At 35.9% G+C, this 20,917-nt stretch overlaps 1 protein-coding gene across 1 annotated transcript in view; it reads left to right on the top strand.

Moving 5' to 3' along the window:
* UTRN (utrophin) overlaps positions 1 to 20,917 on the top strand; it is a 526,271-nt gene that overhangs the window by 111,915 nt on the left and 393,439 nt on the right. The window contains 5 exon segments of the mRNA XM_020972489.2: positions 4,276 to 4,383; positions 4,639 to 4,818; positions 5,149 to 5,318; positions 8,852 to 8,975; positions 11,479 to 11,566. Of these exon segments, the coding sequence (XP_020828148.1) occupies positions 4,276 to 4,383; positions 4,639 to 4,818; positions 5,149 to 5,318; positions 8,852 to 8,975; positions 11,479 to 11,566 (670 nt within the window).

Genomic DNA, 20,917 nt, shown 5'->3' with positions numbered 1-20,917 from the left:
GATTAAACCAAATAATTTGGCCTGGTCATTGGTTTAATAATGGATTCTTCCAGTATGCCTAAATATTATTTTAGTATATGAGTTACTTTTATTTTTCTTTCACATTGCTGTATTTGGAAATAACAAATTAAATACATGGTCCAGCTTTGTTTCCAGAATACTTATTCAAATGTTCAATTTAATATTTTCAAATGTATTCAGTTATTTCCACAAACATCAGTGCTGTTGTTTTTAAAGAGAAACACCTATATATTGTAAATAATTTAATAAAAATGCACATGTGTAGTGTTTGAGAGCAGCTAGGTGAAAATAATTCAGAACAAACCAGCAGGTATATTTTGTTGATTTCTTTGGTTATCATTAGTCATTATTAGACATTTACCAGATATTTGCTGAGTACCTTCTGGATGCGATGCATTGTGTGCTAAGTCCAGAAGTAGTTGCAAAGATTAATAAGATATTATTTTTGTCCTCAAGTTGCTTGAAATGTAGCCTTGAGGATTATGTAAGTAGATGAATAACTACAATTCATGACAGAATGTTTTCAAAGCAGTTTAAGAAAGACATCTGGTTGGCTGGCTGTTGTCTTTTGTTTTTGAAGAGGAGCAGAATGACATCATTATGTTGGGGTCAGGGTACAGTGTGTCTGACTGTGGCCGATGACCGATGACCGATAATTGACTGATAAATGGCCAGTAAGAGCTTTGAAGGGTCTACCACATGTCGGGCACAAATAGTTTATGTAAACATTTGGAGTAGAGATGTCTCTAAATTTGCACATCTCACATTTATAGATGTCTCATGAAAGATGTCTGTGGGGTAGTAAACAGTTGATAGTCTCTTGTCTTTGCCCACATTCATCATTAACACCAGGTTGTGTGCGTGGTTCGTCCTTCATTTGAGAAGAGGACTGTGGCATCAGGGAGATGATGACAAGACTTGCAATTGAATTTGATTTCAGTGAGTGAGGGCTGTGCAGTCACCAGCCTCACTTTTTCCTCCAGAGCCATCTGGCTCCAGTGGCTAGATATTGATCAGGACAACTAGAGATGACCCTGCACGCAATGGGAGACCTTGGCCCTTTTAAGCTAAGGTCTTTTCAAGTTCTCACTTTGAGTGAGGCAACGCCCATGCATTGAATAAGCCTTTTTAAGAAGTGGGTCAAGGCATGGCCCATTTAATTAAAAAAAAAATCAAACTGGGAGGGTAAGACCCTCCGGGTTGCTGGTCAAAAGAGAAACAGTTACTATTTACATTCACTCTGAGCCTGGAAGGCCCAAAAAATGACCATCAAGTGATGCTTGGGCAGAGACCTGTTGTTGTTCAATCTATGGGATTGAGAATGAATTGGGTTTAAGGCATGGTCTTTGGGAAAGAAATCTAGCTAGTAAATCCCATGTTAACTAGGTAGGTTTCAGCCATCAAAATTTACCTTCCTTTGGGCAGAACACCCTTTGGTAAGAGCATGATACTCCATGAGAGGACAGGAGAGGAGGGGGCAGGGAAAAGGAAGAGTGGAGAGGGGAGGAAAGAGAGCTTCAAAGGTGACTAGCTTCATTGACTAAGAGAATGCCATTTATGTTAAAATGAATCAGGAAGTCAAGAGCAGGAGCAGGAATGCCAAATTCAATTTTCAACATTAATTACTGGGAATGATTCTGACTGCTTAAGTATTTTGGCTTTTATTGAAAATGGGATATATAGCAAGTCATTTCTCTGTTGATAGAGGAAGAAATTAAAGTTAGCCGTAGTCATATAAAAAAAATTTCAAATCACTATTGATTAGAGAAATGCAAATTAAAACAACTCTGAGGTACCACATCATACCTGTGAGATTGGCTAATATGACAGAAAAGGAAAATGATAAATATTGGAGAAGATGTGGGAAAGTTGGAACACTAATACATTATTGGTAGATTTGTGAACTGATCCAACCATTCTGGAGAGCAATTTGGAACTATGCCCAAAGGGCTATAAAACTGTGCATACCCATGGATCCAGCAATACCACTACTAGGTCTGTATTCCAAAGAGGTCATAAAAAAGGGGAAAGGAGCACGTGTATAAAAATATTTATAGCAGCTCTTTTTGCAGTGGCAAAGAATTGGAAATTGAGGGGATGCCCATAAATTAGGGAATAGCTGAACAACTTGTGGTATATAACTGTAATAGAATACTGTGGTATTATAAGAAATGATGAGCAGGTGGATTTCAGGAAAACCTGGAAAGATTTACTTGAATCGTTGCTGAGTGAAGTGAGCAGAACCAGGAGAACACTGTACACAGTAACAGCTGCATTGTGCGATGATTAACTATGATAGACTTAGCTCTTCTCAGCAATACAATGATCCAAGAGAATTCCAGAAGACTTGTGATAGAAAGTTCTATCCACATCTAGAGAAAGAACTATGGAATCTGAATGCAGATTGAAGCACACTATTTTCATTTTTTTTTCATGGTTCTTCCCTTTTGTTCTGATTCTTTTGCAACATGACTAATGTGGAAATATATTTAACACAATTGTATGTGTATAGCCTATATCAGATTATTTGCTGGCTTGGGGAGGGGGGGAGAGGAGGAAGTGAGAAAAATTTGGAACTCAAAATTTTACAAAAATCAGTGTTGAAAACTTTTCACATATAATTGAAAGAAAATAAAATACTATCAAGGAGAAAAAAAGAAAATGGGATAGATAATAACCACATATCAAAATCTAAAATTTGCATTCTATCCTCATGATAAGAAGAAACAGATGATTATCAGACTGTGCCTTTAAGTTGCTCCAAACTATGTTCCTGAGTAATGTAACGTAAACTGTGTAAGTTGTGTTGTTACATAAAGAAGAAACAATCTCTTGACAAAACCAAGCAGCTAAGCCTTCTATTTCTTTTAAGATGTTGTAACAGAACCTAATGACTTTAGCTGACTGCTACTAGGTAAGGTAGAAAGAGGTTAGTCTTGTTCAGATGTGACAGAAATGCTCTAGTAATGAAACTCTCTTGGAAAAATTGAAGCCATCATTTTAACTTGATATATTGATCTCTTGTAGATGCATGAGCTAAATCCAAGTGCCGTACTGTATTCGATTAAATAATCTGTTAGGGGATTATTGTTCACCCATGTGCAGAAGTTTCAAGATAATTGGAACTAGGTTCTGGGAATTAGTTCCAACTTCAGCAAAATATTTTTAGGAAACTGCAAAATATTTTAACTCTATCTGCTGTAATTTCCTTCCAATACACCAATCAAATGCTAAAGGAAAGGTAAATCTCTCGAACCTCTCTGGCTGCCTGATAAATGACAGCATAAATAGATACTTGTGAATAATTCTCTTAAAGAAAAAAGAAGAAATCTTTCATTTTTTGTTAAGGAAGTAGGTATAGTCCAGAAAGAACAAAAATAATTGGTGTACTCTTCCCTCTTCCCCACCTAACTCCTCCATCTTTTCACAATTACATGGTCTGATGAGTAATATTGATATGGGTCCAGTTCTAATTCTTTCTGTTAGATGATTTTTTTTCCCCGAGGAAAGACCTTAAATGTAAATGATTGTATAAAGACCAGATCAATATCTCTGACTGTACAAGAAGGTCTAGACAAGTGTTCTTAGGGTTCTACATCTCTCATATGTTTTTATCTCATTGAATCAAATCATAAAAGGATCATAAAAGATTTCCTTGTCTTATTCTTCCTTAAGTCATGAATATCTACATTGCTCAACATCAACTGATTTGAAAGAGATGAAAGCCATAGAAGTTTATGGTTAATGATTTGGACTTGTCTTTGTGTGATTCTGAAGCTACCTACTGATTTATTGACCTGGTAACTTTGACATTGAATTTGTAAGTTCTAATTTCTCAGTCTTGCTTAAAGATGAGCTTCACCTTTGTGTCTCAGAAATATGTCTCAGAAATATCCTGCCTACCTGGGAATGATTTTTATTTACTCAAGCACTTATTTAATTCTGGGTAAATTGTTGCAAATGCAAAGAGCATAACATTTCAAAGGTAGGATTTAATTGTATTAAATGTCTTCCTTCTTCTTTGGTTGAATATTCATTATCATTGTCTTGTCTGATTCATTAGTACCCTTGGCATGTTATTTTAATTTTAATTTTTTTTTATGTATATCTTAAACTTTCGTGTTTGAAGTCTCTTTGTTTTAAAAGGGGCTTCTAGTGAAATAAGACTTGCTAGTTTTAAACACCTGGTGATTTTGATTTAAGAATTACTCCTGAATTATATCATCCACTTGGTATTATCCTCTTCATCTACAGTGTTTGCTGAAAGCTTGGCTGACTGAGAAAGAAGAGGCTTTAAATAAAGTGCAAACAAGCAACTTCAAAGACCAAAAGGAGCTGAGTGTCAGTGTTCGGCGACTGGCTGTGAGTACCCTCTTTGCCAGTGTTCCCTTTTATGCAGCTGCCTTGGCTGGCCTGTGATTTTTAGTAATTTTTAGCTTATGCTGATTGTGTATCTAGAATCTTGCTAGTACTAGAAGTCTTATTTCTTTTTACCTTATGCTATCATATCATTTGCTATTTATTGTCCTGTCTTTATGTCAATGACTCTAAATTAGGGGAATAGGGAGACAAATTCCTGTTAGGACAGAATCATCTAACAAATATCTTAAATGTTAGATTTTAAAGGAAGACATGGAAATGAAACGTCAGACCCTAGACCAACTAAGTGAGATTGGCCAAGATGTGAGTCAACTCCTTGACAATCCTAGGATTTCTAAGAAGATCAATAGTGATTCAGAAGAACTGACTCAGAGGTGGGATAGCTTGGTTCAGAGGTTAGAAGACTACTCTAACCAGGTAATGCTTTGTTTAAAATATGTTTCTTAATCTCTTTTTGAAGTAAAGAATTTTAAGATAAACTTGAAAGGTGATTATTTTTGATTATTGATATTTAGTTTATCATAAAGTAGGGCCAAATTGTTTTTAAAGTTTCTGACTTTTAAAACTTTTCTATTCCAGTATGAAAAGAAAAAATTTAGAAACATATTTATACCTCATCATTTAATCACATCTGAATTGTTTACATATGTCTAAATACCAGTAACTTTAAAACAATAAAAGATTCAGTTGTGTTTACAGTCAGATCAAGGTCTTGGTTTATTTGTTGTGTTTTTTTTTTTTAAACAGGTGACTCAGGCAGTAGCAAAGCTAGGGATGTCCCAGGTTCCTCAGAAGCTTCTTTTGGAAACTGTTGGCATTAGAGACAAAGTCACTGCTAAGAAATCCAAACAAGAATTACCTCCCCCTCCTCCACCAAAGAAGAGACAAGTACATGTGGACCTTGAAGCTAAGAAAAAGTAAGGATGAATATATTGATTTTCTGAACAAAATTTCTACACATTATATATTTTTACATTTTGGATAAATTGAAATTCTTTTGCACATTATTAGAAGGCAGCTAGGCTGTACAGGAGATGCAGTGTTAGGCCTGCACCCAGGAAGACCTGAGTTCAAATTCCACTATGAGCGCTTACCCCATGTTTGACCCCAGGCAAGTCACTTAACCTCTGTTTGCCTCAGTTTCCTCATCTGTAAAATGAGAATGATAATAATAGCTCTTAATTCCCAAGGTTGTTGTAAGGATCAAATGAAATAATAATTTTAAAGTGCTTTATAAATGTTCACTATTATTATTATAAAAGGAAAACCCTTCTTTAGTGATGAACATTTAACTTAGGAAACATCCTTAAATAGAGCTGCTTGCCTTTCCCATGTACCCAGACTAAGACCATTTCCTATGTGGTTCGTGCTAGTTGAGCAGTAAAGCCGTCATGGACCTAGTGCCTGGGACATAGTAGGTGCATATCAAATTGACTTAGTGAGTGATTGACTACAGTCCTATCTATCATACTTCACTTTATCTAAGCATATGATAATTGCTCTGTAATATCCAAACAGTATTGAAGCCCTGCAGCAAGAGTTTCTTTAATTCTCCTTCCTATCTCAAAAATCTTAGTTTTCTGTCCCATTTTATCCTCTTCTTTCTGTCTTGAAGGAAGAGGTAATTATTGTTTCTTGTGGAGCCTGGTTCTAGGCTACCTTTGACTTATAATCACATTCCTTATTGCTTCCTCCAGAAATATGCTCTACTTTTAGTATCCTCTTTTTTATATATTCTGTCTGTTTCCACTGACTCTTACTCCACTGCTTTCTTCCCTTCTCTGCCAGGCTTCTAGGATGGGTAGTTTTTTCCATGTCTTCTCTTCCTCCCTTTCCTCTCATTACAGAATGCTTTGTAATAATGCTTCTGTTTCCACTACTCTGCTGACACTATGCTCCCTAATGTGAGTTGCTTCTTAATTGGTAAAATCATTCCTTTACCTCCTGCTTTCTTTGCAATATTTGGCCCCATTTTCCAATGCTTCCTTCCCTCTTCACTTAGCTAATATTGAATTCTCTTGGTTCTTTTTCTGTCTCCTCGGCCCTTCCTTCTTTATCTTCCCCCAATTGTATTTCTTTCTCCTCTTATTCTTTTAATCTCAAGCATTGCTTTGTCTTCAGCCTATTTGCTTTCTCTTTGTGCTCTTGTTGAGGTTATACCCTTGGCTTCAACTATTGCTTCTCTGTAGGTTACTTCCACATTATTATTTTTAGTCTGTATTTTTTTGAAATTCAGAATCAATTTTCAGCTTCCTCATAGGTATTTTCACTTGGATGCATGTCATCATGTCAAATTCAACATACATAAAACCACACTATTTGCATTTCTCCCCAAATCTGTGCCTTTCCTTACTCCTCTCTTTCTGTTCGGGGTAAAATGATTTTTCTAGTCTGCCAGGCATGTCATCTCAATCATCTTTGACACTTCTTTCTCTGCTTTGTTTCCTTATGTCAAGTCACTTGCCAAATACCCAAAATATCTCTTTTATATCTAGAATCTCACCTTTCCACTATCACTGTCATCATCCTAGTTGTGGTTCTCACAATCTCTTGCCTGCACTTTGTTCAGTAGGTTGGTCTGCCTGCCTCCAGTGTCTTTCTTTTCCTATTTTTCCTATTTTTCATCTATTGCCAAAATAATTTTCCTACTGCATAATGTGATCATGTCACTCTTTGCTCAAAAAATTTAGTGGTTCCTAATTGTTCAACAAATATAATCCAGATTCTTTTGACTGATACAAAGTCTAACCAATCATTGTAGTTTTATTCCACGTATCTCTGCCCCACTCTCGCCACTAAAATGAACTTCTCATTGTCTTCTGTACATGTTTCATTTCACCACATCTATGCTTTTGCTCATGTAATTTCTTTTTTTCTGGAATGCCTCCTTTATAATCTTTGCCTGCTGAAATCCTGCTTATCCGTCAAAATAAACTGTATGTGCCATCTTAAAACCTTTCTGATACCTCCCTCATATGAATGTTCTCCTCTTCCCCTGAACTCTCATACCTTACTTTTTACTTCTCGCTTTCTATTGTGTATTTCTGTCATTTTTATATGTTATTTTTCTCCCCTCTGCTAAAGTATAAAGTCATTGAGGGCAGGAGAAATGTCATACTTCATACATGTATCATCATTAGATCTTAGCACTCTACCTTTCATGTGAAACAAGTGTTTCAAAGAATCAAAATGAAATTGTAGAGGTTTTGAAGTATTTGTTTCATGTAACAGGTTTAAACCTAGGGTAAACTTACATAATGTTAAATTGAGTGGGGATAGTAGTAGCACTGATTAAAAAGAGGAGCCAGTAATTTTCTTGAGAAATTTCCTGCTATAATTAAGGAGACAATCTATAGTGTTCATTTAGCATTTTATGTTGATGAAATGGGGCCCTTTCGGAAAGATGTGTGTGAGGGAGACTCCATCTGCAAGGAAGAGAAATGGTGCTTGGCTTTAAATCTATGAAAGACTATTTAATTCTGTTACTTGGAGAGAATTGCAGCTGGGAATTTTTAGAACAAAGAGATCCTGGCTGTCCTCTCTTAAGAACCCTGAAAATTTCTCTGCCTCATAAGCCAAAGTTGAATGACAAGATTTGTATAACTTTGTGGCAGTTTTTGAAGAATGTTGTGTCACTGTTTTCAGCCTCAGATTTAAAACATTCTTTTAACAAGAAAACATTCCCTTCAAAATGTTTCTTCTGATTGGTATTTGACCAGGCCACTCAGTTTTTCTCTCTTTTTCCACAAGCTCTCCCTTGAGATGTATGGTTGAAAGGTTATAAATGATTTTTTTTTTTTGGTTTTACTATATCTTCTCCTCCAGTATTTTCTGGAGTGGTTGGTTATCTTTATACCACAGGTACATGAAAGGAAATAGCAGGCAATTTTGGCATGTAATCATTTTAACCAATATGTATTCTTCTTTCTGTTCTGTTTTATTTGTTCTCCTTCACTTCATAGATGTCTCTCTGCATTTCTTTGAATTCTTCATATTCATAATTTCCTGTGGTATACATTCACATACTATGATTTTTTGGAAATTCTTAATTTGTGTGTTTGTGTGATTCTGTGTAGTTAGCACACATTAAAATAATTTGTAACAGGCTTGACTAATGTTAAAATGCTAAGTAATTTTGATTAATTGAGCATTGTGTGAGTTTATTTTCTTCTTTTTTTTTTGCTGAGGCAATTGGGATTAAGTGACTTGCCCAGGGTCACACAGCTAGTAAGTGTCAAGTGTTTGAGGCCAGATTTAAACTCAGGTCCTCCTAACTTCAAGGCTGGAGTTCTATCCACTGCACCACCTAGCTGCCCCGAGTTTATTTTCTTTATAGACGTTGGGGAAATGTCCCATAGCCCATGAACAATTTGTGTTTTTAATGCCTCTATCCTCCCGAAGGGAGGAAAGAATGGAAGAAAACTAATGACATCTGAACTCTTAAAACTAGGTTTGATGCTGTAAGTGCTGAACTATTGAACTGGATTTCAAAATCAAATAGTACCATTCACACCATAGATATCAAAGAGTATAAGAAGAAGAGAGACACCTTGGACATGAAGAAGAAACTGGAGGTAAAGTAAATAGTTTCTCATGAACAAAATATTTTGTCATGTTAGGCCTGTTGTCAGCATGGAAGGAGATGATGGGAACTGAAAGCTTACCATAGCATAATGGACTAATGAGGATGTTTTAAAATGTTGTATTTAAATCTCAGATTGGATATTGTTATATTTGACTTCAAATCCACGGTAGGAGAACTAGGATTCTTTTTCTCCCCTTTCCATTTTATAGTAACATATGAGCTGGGCAAAAAGGTAATTTATGAGATGATTAAAAGCCACGATTAGTTTTGTACTCATCATTTATGAAGGGAATGCTTTCAGATCAGATTCTCTTTTTTGTTAACAAAATTCTCAGTGCCTCAAATTTTCTTTGAAATTATCATGAAATTAAGGAAATTGTCATGGTTGGAAATTGTAGATTCTGTGAGATTTTAGCTCATAACTTGCAGCTTTAATAAGGAGCCTTTGAGTTAGTGTCCAAAAGTATGGTAGAACTCAGAGGTCATTTAGTCAACCCCTATATTGCAAGATGAGGAAACTGAGACCCTGGTAGGTTGTTAACTCGTCCAAGGCTAAACATATAATAAACCTGGCTAGAATATGTACTTGCACCATGGTGTTTCATACCCTGACTAGGCATGTTGAAACCTACTTAGTCTCTGAGTTGCTTTAACTCTCTGTGCTGCTCTCACACTGGTGGATGTAAGTTCCCAGAGAAGGACCACCACCACACAGCTACATGAAAATTCTCTTGAGTCCTCAGGATAACCCTGTTGAGGGAATATATAGTTTCCCTACTCAGCTGTTTAGTTCTTGATCCCTCGTTGATGCCTTTCTTGTTAATTCAAACCAGACACTATATATGTTTAGCTCCATTTTTAGATCTTATGTTTCTACATTACATTTTTAGAACTAAACATAACCATTTACTTAGTAATTAGGTGAAAGTAATAATATCATCATTGGTATGCATATATTATCCAATGGATGAGTAACAAAATATATTTGCAATGCACACAGAAACATGAGTCACCCTTTTCTACTGGTGTACAAGTGGAGGAGAGTGAGGTACACACATGATGAGATTTTGATAGAGAAACATCTGAGGAAAGAAAACTCTTGGTCTTTGGGTAACTCATAATTCAGGACTGTAGGCATTGGTACAATTGGTCTGTTCAGGAATATCTGTACCACATGAAGACTGATCTCTTCTAATTGCTTTTTTGCTTATCCTCATTGCTCTGCAGAGGAGCAAATCTTCTTGTCTCCTATATTCAAACCAATGTAACCCTTAAGAGGGCCTTTAACTTTCAGTCACCCTTAAAAGAATATTGGAAAAGTGTTAATCTCTTAATTTGAATATCAGTTACATTTAAAGGAGTGAGAGTTGGCCAACTGCCTCAAAGACAGCTCACTGCAAACAACTCTGAGCAAGGAGAAAAATCCCCCCAAATTGTCATTTCTTCAATCATGAGGATTCTGCTTTGTACAGTAAAAGCTCAGCATTAGTAGAGCTGCTGCAAAAGCTTTCTTCTTCCTTCTTTAATCTCTTAAACCAGAGGAGGCTGGAGAGGACAGTTGGTACTCTTAAGGGGCTTACACTCCCAAGTTCTAGGTAGCCCTAATGGGCAATAGCTTGGTACTGCCATCTTTATTCAGCCAATCAGGAACTGGCTGTCAGAGCCTTCTTGTCAGTTACCCCTTCTTGTTGGCTAATTTCTTCAGTTAGTGTCAACAATGTTGGATTTCCAGCGTTCTTTCTTCAGTCATCACTTGTCACATTCTCTCAGTCAGTGCCATTTAAGTTCCTACTGTGTATCAGACAGTGTTCTAAGCATTGGGGATATAAAGAAAGGCAAAAGAGGCTGTGTCAGCTCACAAGAAGCGCACAGCCTAAAAAGGAGAAGACAACATAGGGGTTGAAAATGATTCCTGACTTGTGAGGGTGAGTGATGAGGAGGATAGTGATGCCCTTGTTAAGAAGGGTTTCGTGGGAAAGATAATGAGTTCTTCTTTCTGAGTGTTGAGTTTCAGATGCCTATGGGATATCCACTGGAAATATCTAATAGTATCTGGTGATGGTAGACTGCATCTCAGGAGAGAGACGAAAGGGTGAGCAAATAGATTTAGGTCTCAATCTACATAGAGATAATAATTGAATCATAAATTTGGGAGGAACTATATATAGGAGCATTTGAAACATAGAATGTTATAGTGGATAAAGCACTGTGCTTCTTGGTTCAAATATCTCTTCATACTTAATAACTAAATGACCCTTAGAGAACCTTTCTTATCCCCAGTTTCCTTATCTGTGAAGTAGGAACAACACCAACAGCAGCAACGATAATACCTGTTATTTTTACCTCATAAGGATGGATCAAATAACACAATTTAAAGTATTTTAAAGCACTGTATGTATGTCATTTGTTTTTACTTTGTAAATTCCAATAGTCCTTAAAATCATTTTGAAAAGACTGTATATATTATTCTTTTCTTGTGATTGCATTTTCAGGTCCTACAAAAAGAGCAAATTGAAAAAAGCCCCAAATTAAATGAATTAAACCACAGTGGGCAAAATCTTTTGGAGCAAATGGGAAAAGGTGAGGTCTATTCTCTTTGTTTCTGTTCCTTAGATGGCTTTGGCGGTGTTAAACAATCTGATAACATGACTATAAAAAGAGGCACACACACGTATATGTATATGCATGTACAGATACACACACATACACACATACATACATACACACACACATATTTAAGTCTAGAAAGGTGTTTTTTTTTTCAGCATCTGCCTTCTGTCCCTTGAGGTTATGCATTCAAAAAATATTTAAACACATGTACAAAATAACTTTCTACTGATAAATCCTTGAAAATGAAACAGGTTTGTAAGAAGCTCATAAAGTCACTTTTTTGCCTGATTTTCTTTCAGTTAGTAACTGAAAAGCAGGGTCATGTTCACATTGGTTTGCAATGGTTTGGAGGCAATAGATGTTCACATTTAACAAGGTATTTTGACATTCTACAAAATGTATTCACATTTAAATATTTATGTTTAAAATAGCCTCTGCTACTGACTTACAGTAACTGAATAGACAGAAACAGGTTACCTTAATGAAAAGACTGAAGACTTTTACCTTAAAGATAAAACATTTATTAGGCACTTACTGTGTGCTATCTAAGTTCTCTGTATGGTCAAAACTATGATACCACTTCCATCTGAATGCACCTCATCCTGGAGGTATCCCTTTTCTGGTCTAAGCTTGTTTGTAATGAACCGAATGTTTTGAATTAACCTGCTTACTTTACCAGTTTTGGTTGTTTCCTAAAGGCATAGGGGGATTCTGCTTGATTAGCCCCACTCTTAGCACTCTGTCAAGCAATTCCCCTTCCCCTTGATCCAAATCAGTAGAGGGGGTGGGCACCAACCTAGGCATCTGCCAAGTTTGACAGTATATTCTGTGCTCCATGCCGAAAGTCTCTCACTTCCAAAAAGAGAAGGCACAGAGGTTCATTTTCTTAGCTCACCTCTGTGGCCAAGCTTGTCATTAAAATTATACCATGTTGATTTTTAATTTTCTTCTTGTTCTTTCCCTTGACGTTATTGTTATTGTGCATATTGTTTACTTGGTTCTGCTCACCTTGCCTCAGTTTGTATTAAGACTTTCCATGCTTTTCCAGAATCTTTATAGTTGATAACTTTTTATGGCACAATAATCTGTTATATTCACGTACCACATTTTTTAAAGTTATTTCCCAGTTGGTGGACGTCTAATTTTTTTGTTGCCACAAAAAAGTACTGCAATGGACATTTTGATAATGTGGGAACTTTCTTTTTTGAGTGTATGTCTTGCATAGCTGTATTCTTGCCAAGGGGATCAAAGGGTGTGGACATTTCTGTCACCTTTTTTAAAAAAAAAACAACTTGTATTTCTAGTGGGTATAGAGGATTTTGTAATACGGATGAATATTATGAATGGCAAATAATACAAATATCCTTTGCTTTGGAAAAAAAATTTTCCCTAAATAATGGGACACTTTGGAAACACCCATGTTAACTGAACAAAAATAATGCTACTTTAAGCACAAACATCCTCCTCTTCAATGTGTATTTGGAGATAGGAAGACGGTATTTGGTTTTTTAAAAAATATGACCTCATATTAAGGCCTGGTCACCTAACTGTAAACAATGTAGATAGTTCTAATACTAGCTATAGCAAATCCTTGGTGTCTCCTTGTGTTTTGAAAGCTATGGAACACATACCTTCACTCACCCTCCTGGAAGGGCTGTTGCATCACAGTCTAAGTTGAATTCTGGGCGGGCAGGACCAAAGAAGAATGTCAAACAAGTTTTACAAACGATGTAGAGTGAATTGCCGGTGTTCCCTTTAAATACATTAAGAAACAAGCAACAATAGAAGTCACTTTTTGCCTGATTTTCTTTCAGTTAGTAATTGAAAAGCAGGCTCACATTCACATTGGTTTGCAATGGTTTGGAGGCAGTAGATGTTCACATAACTTAGAAATTATTCTTCTTGCTTTGGTGAAAATCTTTTTTGTTTTAATTTATGATTTATGCACTTTTCTGATTCCTACAGTTACAGTACAACCTCTAGTAACCTGCCACAAAGCATTAAAACACAACGTACCTACTATTCCTTAGGCATCTGCATTTTTCAAGATTTAATAATTATTCTTTTATATCTAGACTAATTTATATATATGCATATATATATGTATATGTATGTGTGTGTGTGTGTGTGTGTGTGTGTGTGTGTATGTATATGTATGTATGTATGTATGGGGTAACTATATTATAAAAATTCAGATGCCTGTAACAAGCATACTGCTAGGGGGAAGGAATTTTCAGAAAAGGAAGAAAACAACCAAAATTCACTTGGAGGGAATGTGGCTCAAATCTTTGGATTAAAAAGTAAACGATACAACCCTGCCCCCTCCCACCAGTTTTCCCCAGAGAAGCTGGCCATTATGGAGTTTCCAGAAAACTCCCCTTTTCTAACAAAGGGACCTTAAAAACCCAATTCCAAATATTTAAAAATCTATAGCTACCAGAATGCCATTAAGTGGCAATCAGCAATCAGAGGAGAAAAGATGTCTGTGGATATAGCTTGCAGCATAGTCTCTTTACCTATTAGTTGATCAGTAAAAACCACTGGTGTACAAGAAGTGCTATTAAGGGGAAGGTTGGGAAAGTATTGAAAACATCACTTGCCTGTTTGTGAGAGGGCGATCATGGCTAGGAAATTTTCTGTCTGGTATATAAATTCTAGGACATAGCTCTTTCTCTTTCTTTTTTCAGTGTTGCAAATTTCTGAATTAAAAAAAAATCCTACAAGTAGACACAGTAACAATGGGAAGTTACATGGTAATAGGATGTTACATAAACCCACAAAAAAACTCATCAAGGCAATGCTATTGTCTATCAGTAGTATTCCAACAGGTTAGAAAACCTCTTAACTTTAAAAGCCCTAGCAAAACAACACACTTGTTTATAAACCACCTACATATAAGACCATACTTTGAATCTTTTTTCCCCTTTCCTGTCCTGTCCTCTCCTCCTCCTTTTTTTAAAAATTTTTTTGCATGTTATAATTGGAGAATTTCACCTCCAGAATTAATGTTCTTATACTGGAATACTGGAACATTACTGTAGTCTTACTTATTTTAAGTATCAGCTGCCTACTAGTCAGTTTTCTTTTTTTCTCCTAGTACAACGTTTATTCTCCTTCATAGAGAAAACAGAAGGAAACTATGAATTAAATTACTCTGACTTTTTTCTGTTGTCAATTTTTACTGTCTTACCTGCCTTATAATGTAGTATTGTCCCTTCTCTTTTCCTTCTCTTTCCCCAATATAGTAAAAACAATACAAAAATCCAATTCACCCTTTTGTTGTTCTGAGTTATTCTTAAGAGTCATAGCTCATTCTAGGTTTTAACACTCCTGAAACTATTCTTATAAACTCAGACACACTTTAATATCAATCGTCTGTCACATCCCTTTGTTTTCATCTTCTGTCCATATACTTTTAAAAATCCAAGTTGATCCATGAGTTCTCCATGCATTCACATTGGACTTTTCAGATAATGCTGATATTTTTTCCTTATTAGAATTATCTTCTTTTGTGTCTTCAGAAATTCATTCTTTTTAAAAAATTAATTTATTTATTTTTAGTTTTCAACATTCACTCTATAAGCTTTTGAGTTTTAAGTTTTCTCCTCTTCCCTTCCTTTCTCCCTCCCTCCCCAAGACTGAGCCATTTATCATCCTGAGGGTCCGGATTATATAGGGAAAGCTAACAGTCATTCCCCAGGCGTTCTCACCATTCTTATGTGACTAACACCAGCCCTTATGTGCATCCTTAATTGTTCACACCTGCTTACCATCAAAGTCTAAGGGTGAGAGTATTCTAACCTTTTAGGCACTAGAAAGTTGGTGAGCCAAATGGTCTGAATAATTAAGCCTTTACAGGTAGGAAAAGGGAAGAGGCAAGCTCTAACCTAAATTCCTAATCCCATAGTTAGACTTTTCCAGCTTTGGCCCTCAATAAAGAAACAAAACAAAAGAAAAGAAAAAGCTGATAATATGCTTCAATCTTCATTCAGACTCCATAGTTCTTTTTCTGGATGTGGACGGCATTTTCCATCGTGAGTCTTTTGGAGTTGTCTTAGATCCTTGCATTTGCTGAGAAGAACTAACTAAGTTTATCAAAGTCAGTTATCACACAGTGTGACTGTTACTGCATATAACTTTCTTCTGGTTCTGCTCTTTTCGCTCTGCATTCTTATAAGTCTTTCCAGGTTTTCAAACAACATATTGTAGAATGGTGATGTCTTGATGGCCCCCTGCTTGCCTTTACTCCTTAACTTTAACTGCTTTTCAGTCTTGGGAATCAAAGAAACTTTTACTGTGAACTTTCCCCACAGTGTCCTCGCTACTGTTAGTTTGATACACTGCAACCTCGTCATTTGGAAAGGGTGCTGGGGATGGAATTAGAGGATCTGCGTTAGCATCCCAGATTGCTACTTACTTACTACCCATGTGACCTTAAAAAAGTCACTTTTCCTCTATGGGCTTCACTTTCCTCAACTGTAAAATGAGGACGATTGGTTTAGATGAGACATGTTAAACATGTGGTCTGACCCATTTGGCCCATAACATTCTTGATGAGCTGAACCAGATTAAAATGTTATTGGAAAATATTTAACAAAATAAAAGTACACTGGAACATAGATTATGTTGATATGTGGTTTCTTAAATCAGTATGTGGCCTGCAGGTATCCTTATGTACTATATAGTATGATGGCTTCTGTTCCTAATTGAGTTTGAAACCGCTGGTGTAGATTGCTTTGGCAGTCTAGTGAAACGATTCTCAGAATGTCTTTAAATGAATAAAATATAATACATAGGACTGCAAAGGAAATCAATTGTGTCAAAACAGTTATAACATTTTTTTTGAAAGTTCTTGGACCCCAGATTAAGAACTCCTGGATTAGATGAATTCTAAACTCCCTTCCAGCTTTACATCTATGGTCTTTTCATCCTAATTCTCAGCAGGAGTGGGCATATTACTAATTCTGGTGTAAAGCTAAAAAATAGAACCTAAATAAAGTTATCATTATGGTGAATGGTTTTTGTATAAATATGTACTTCTGGAACATTGGTAATTAATGTAGTTGGAGATAAAAATTAGCTTCAGTTTGGTCAAAGTCATGTTAGCTAATGATGCAGATGAGAATGATGAAAATCAGTTGGAAAAGTATATCAAATTTTTAATAAAACATGGTCAAATTATCTAGTATTCTTCTTCAACTAGTTCCATCTTAAATGTTACCGTAGCTGAGAGTGGGAGGGATTTTCTGCTTAATGTATTTGAGTCATTAAGAACTTAGTGGTCTCATGCTTCTTTGTTCATACAGAAGTATTGGAGAAGACTTGGTTTGGTTGATGGCATTTTTTCCTCCAAGAGACCTCTAGCTGTTACCAAATCATGGATATGTCTCCTGCGAATAGAAGTTAAACAGCCACACAATTTTGCTTTAAAAATTGAAGCTCATTATATCTGGCAAATGTCAGGAGTTTTATATGGCCTCTGTGGGGATATTTTTATTATGCTATGAAATTTGATAGTACTATATTTAAAAAAATATTTTCTATATATCTCATAAGGACATCATACCAATGAAAAGGTCATTCTGTATTGGGGTGTTTGTGTTTTATATAGGCATATCCTATAATACAGGTAATTATTTGAATAATTAATGATTTTATTTTTTGTATAATTAATGATTTTAGTTTTTACTGATAACCTTTACAAAGTGAGTTGTATATGGAACAAAGAAAATTCTTACATGGCACTCATGACTTCTGAGAACATAATGTTGAAATTAAAAAATAATTAAAAATCTCCTGACCTAATAACAAAGAGCCATGTATAATTTTGAAGGTCATTTATATCATATGTTGGTGTGTATGGGAAGAGTGAGTGAGGGGAGATAAGGCTATTGAAAATAGTAAAACTTTCTAAAATGAAGGTTAATTTGCCCCCTTAGAATTTATGAGTACTTTGGAGAAAATGCGAGTTTAGTCACGTTAGTGTATTATAGTGTCCCTTTTGCTAAATTTTCAATTCATTTCAGCAAACACGTAAGTAATGGTCAGATATGGGTAAAAGACAAAGTGCTAGGTTCTGGGGGATACAAAATCTGAAACAAAACAACCCTTACCTTCAGAGAACTTACTTTCTCCTAGGGGATGTAACATGTACAGAGATTAATTAGTACAAAATTGATAAAAAGTAATAAAAAGTGACCTCATGGGTGAGAGAGCATTTACACCTGAAGGTGATCAGGGAAGTTCTTGGATAAAAGGTTTTATCTGAACTGTGCTTGGAACTTAGTGATTCTATAATATAGAGGTGAGGTGTGTGGAGTGGGAGAATTTTAGACATGGTAAATCACCTATGGAAAGACAAAAACATGATAACTAACATTTATATAGTAGTAATGATATGCCAGCTAGATGCACCATGGACAGAGCCTCTGGAATCCGGAAGATTTATCTTAGTATAATAAAGTGAGTATGGTATTCATGTGAGACCTCCAACTGAAAGAGTTTCTAACTTTTCTTGGCAGCTGGATGGCTCAGAGACTAGAGGGCTAGGCCTAAAGTCAGGAAGTCCTGGGTTCAAAATTGGCCACAACTACTTCCTAGCTGTGTGACCCTAAGCAAATCACTTAACCCTGATTGCCTCCATTTCCTCAAGTGAGCTGGAGAAGGAAATGGCAAACCACTCCAGTATCTTTGCCAAGAAAACCCCAAATCAGGTCACAAAGAGTTGGATGGAACTGAAAAATGACTGAACAACAACAAAACTATATGCCAGGCACTGTATTAAGCATTTTACAATTATTATCGCATGTAGTCTTCATCACTAACTCTGGGATATTTTACAGGTGGGGAAATCTAGGCACACAGAGTAAGTGACTTGCCCAGTGTCACATATTAAATAAATATCTAGGGCCAGATTGGTACTTGGTCTTCCTGACTGCAGGGCTAATGCTCTATCCATTGTCCTGTGTAGTTGCCCCTAGTTGAGGTGAGTTGTGATTTGCATTGTTGAATGGAATATTCACGTCGATGAGATTACATATGTTATTGGTTCAGTTTATATTTGTGAGTATGCCTGAAAAAGAAGTGATATGCCTATAAAGATGTAACTGATGTTATCTTTATCCGTAACTTAAATGGAGATGAAACTGCCAACAATGTTTATTTTCACATTTCTTACTGATCTGATAAAATGTTGGATGTGGAAGTTTGGTGAAATTTATTCACAAAGGCTGTAGGTTATTTGATTTTGTAAATCTTTGCTTTTTTTGATCACCTTATTACAGATAAATGAACTTCAATAGTAGCTACTTGAAATGTAAGATCATGATTTTCCTGAGTCATGTATATATGTGTGTGTGTGTGTGTGTGTGTGTGTGTGCGCGTGCGTGCGCATGCATGTATATATGTATATATACACATACATGCACACACACATATACATATGTATATAATATACACATATATACTTGTGGGGCACAAGACATAAAATATGACATGTTAAATCCATAGTATCTTCAAATTACCTGCCTTTATGTTTATGTTATTTCAGTTATTCAGTGGGTACAGTTATATAGAAAGGAAAGTGCACATCCTAAATGGTGTCAAGTAACTTTTTGTTGGCCATGTTACTTTTTTTCTTCTTTTTGAAACAACTCTGATTTTCCTCCCTGGTATTTATTCATGAGTGTACAATGCAGAATTGTTCATACGCCCACTTAGCCGAACAGTCCACACTTCATACCACTCCTCTAAAAATGCTTTATGTCCTTAAAGCACAGTGATTTCTTTTTAATTCAGCGTATGTACTTTTTGCAATAATTTTCAAAATGATCTCAGCCTTCAAAGCCATAATGAAAAAGATTTTCATGTTCAGTGCTTGATTTTTTTTTTTGAGATACATAATATGTGAAGTAATATTTCCAGTTCGCCTATAAATTTGGTATATCTTTTCTTAATGGGCAGTCTTAAATGATACTGATGATTATGCTGATTACTCAATCAATAAACCTTTATTAAGCACCTATTATATGCCAGATGCTGTGCTAAGCACCAGGGATACTAAGCTATATACAAAATAGATAGGAAATAATTAATATAGGGAAGGCACTAAAATAAGAAATCCAGTTGGACTTGCAGTTAGGACCCGAGTTTCAATCCTTGTTTAGCTACTAGAGAGTCAGCGTGGTAAAAATGGGTCGACTTCTGCATTTGGGGTCAAGCTAACCCAGCTTCAGACGTTTCCTATGATACTCACTTTGTATGTGGTCCTAGGCAAGTCACTTTGTTATCTCTGAGCATTAGTTTGTAAAATGAAGATAGAAATAACACTTACCTCTCTAGCCTACGTTGAGGAGCAAATTTAGATGACATAACCAAAATGTTTTATAGACCTTATTTGCTATTACTGATTAGCTCTATCACCTTGAGGGCAGCTAGGTGACACAGTAGATGGAGCACTGGGCCCCACTAAGGAAGACCTGAGTTCAAATATAGCCTCTGACACTTACTAGCTTACTAGCTGTGTAACCCTGGGCAAGTCACTTAACCTCTGTTTGTCTTTATTTCCTTATCTGTAAAATGGGAGAATAATAGTTCTTACCTCGAAGGGTAGTTGAGTGCATTAAATGAGATATTATTGAAGTTCTTAGCACAGTATCTGGTACATAATAAGTGCTATGTAAATTCTAACCGCTGCTATTACTACTATTACTGCTACTGCTACTGCTGTTACTACTGTTACTGCTCCTCCTCCTCCTCCTCTTCCTCTTCCTACTTCACAAAACCACTTCTCTGTAAAATGAATGGCCTTGACTGGATGTCCTCTGTGATCCCTTCTAACTCTGAGATTCCTTGATCATATGATGAATGAATGAGTGACAAGGAGTTTATTGAATTCTTACGGACAGGATGCCAACACTGAGGTTACAAATATCAAAAGCAAGAAGCTTCCTTGCCAACAAGGAGCTTACAGACTAATAGGGAAAGAAAAGTAATTTAAGGATGTGGTAGCCAAGGAGAGGTGGTTGGTTTGTTTTTTTGTTTGTTTTTTGTTTTGTTTTGTTTTGGTTGGGAAAGTCACAGGGATGGTTAGCATCACAGTGGAACTCACTGACATCTGTTTTCAGGAATAGTGGTATTAATTTAATTACTTTGTGATGGAGGAAGAAAGTGAAGGGGAGATAATTGTGTGGATAATTTAAAATTTAATAGTATATTATATTACTATTTGGTCATGTTTCACCTGAATCTAATTTATATATTTGTGGAACCTTGAAGCTTTTAGCACCCAATTCAGTAGATAGCCAGAACATTGTATAATTT

Source organism: Phascolarctos cinereus, unplaced genomic scaffold (genome assembly GCF_003287225.1).
Source record: "Phascolarctos cinereus isolate Bilbo 61053 unplaced genomic scaffold, phaCin_HiC Scaffold_5;HRSCAF=322, whole genome shotgun sequence".
NCBI classification, from domain to species: domain Eukaryota; kingdom Metazoa; phylum Chordata; class Mammalia; order Diprotodontia; family Phascolarctidae; genus Phascolarctos; species Phascolarctos cinereus.
The sequence above is the reverse complement of the archived record's forward strand: the minus strand, read 5'-3'. Positions and strand labels throughout refer to the sequence as shown.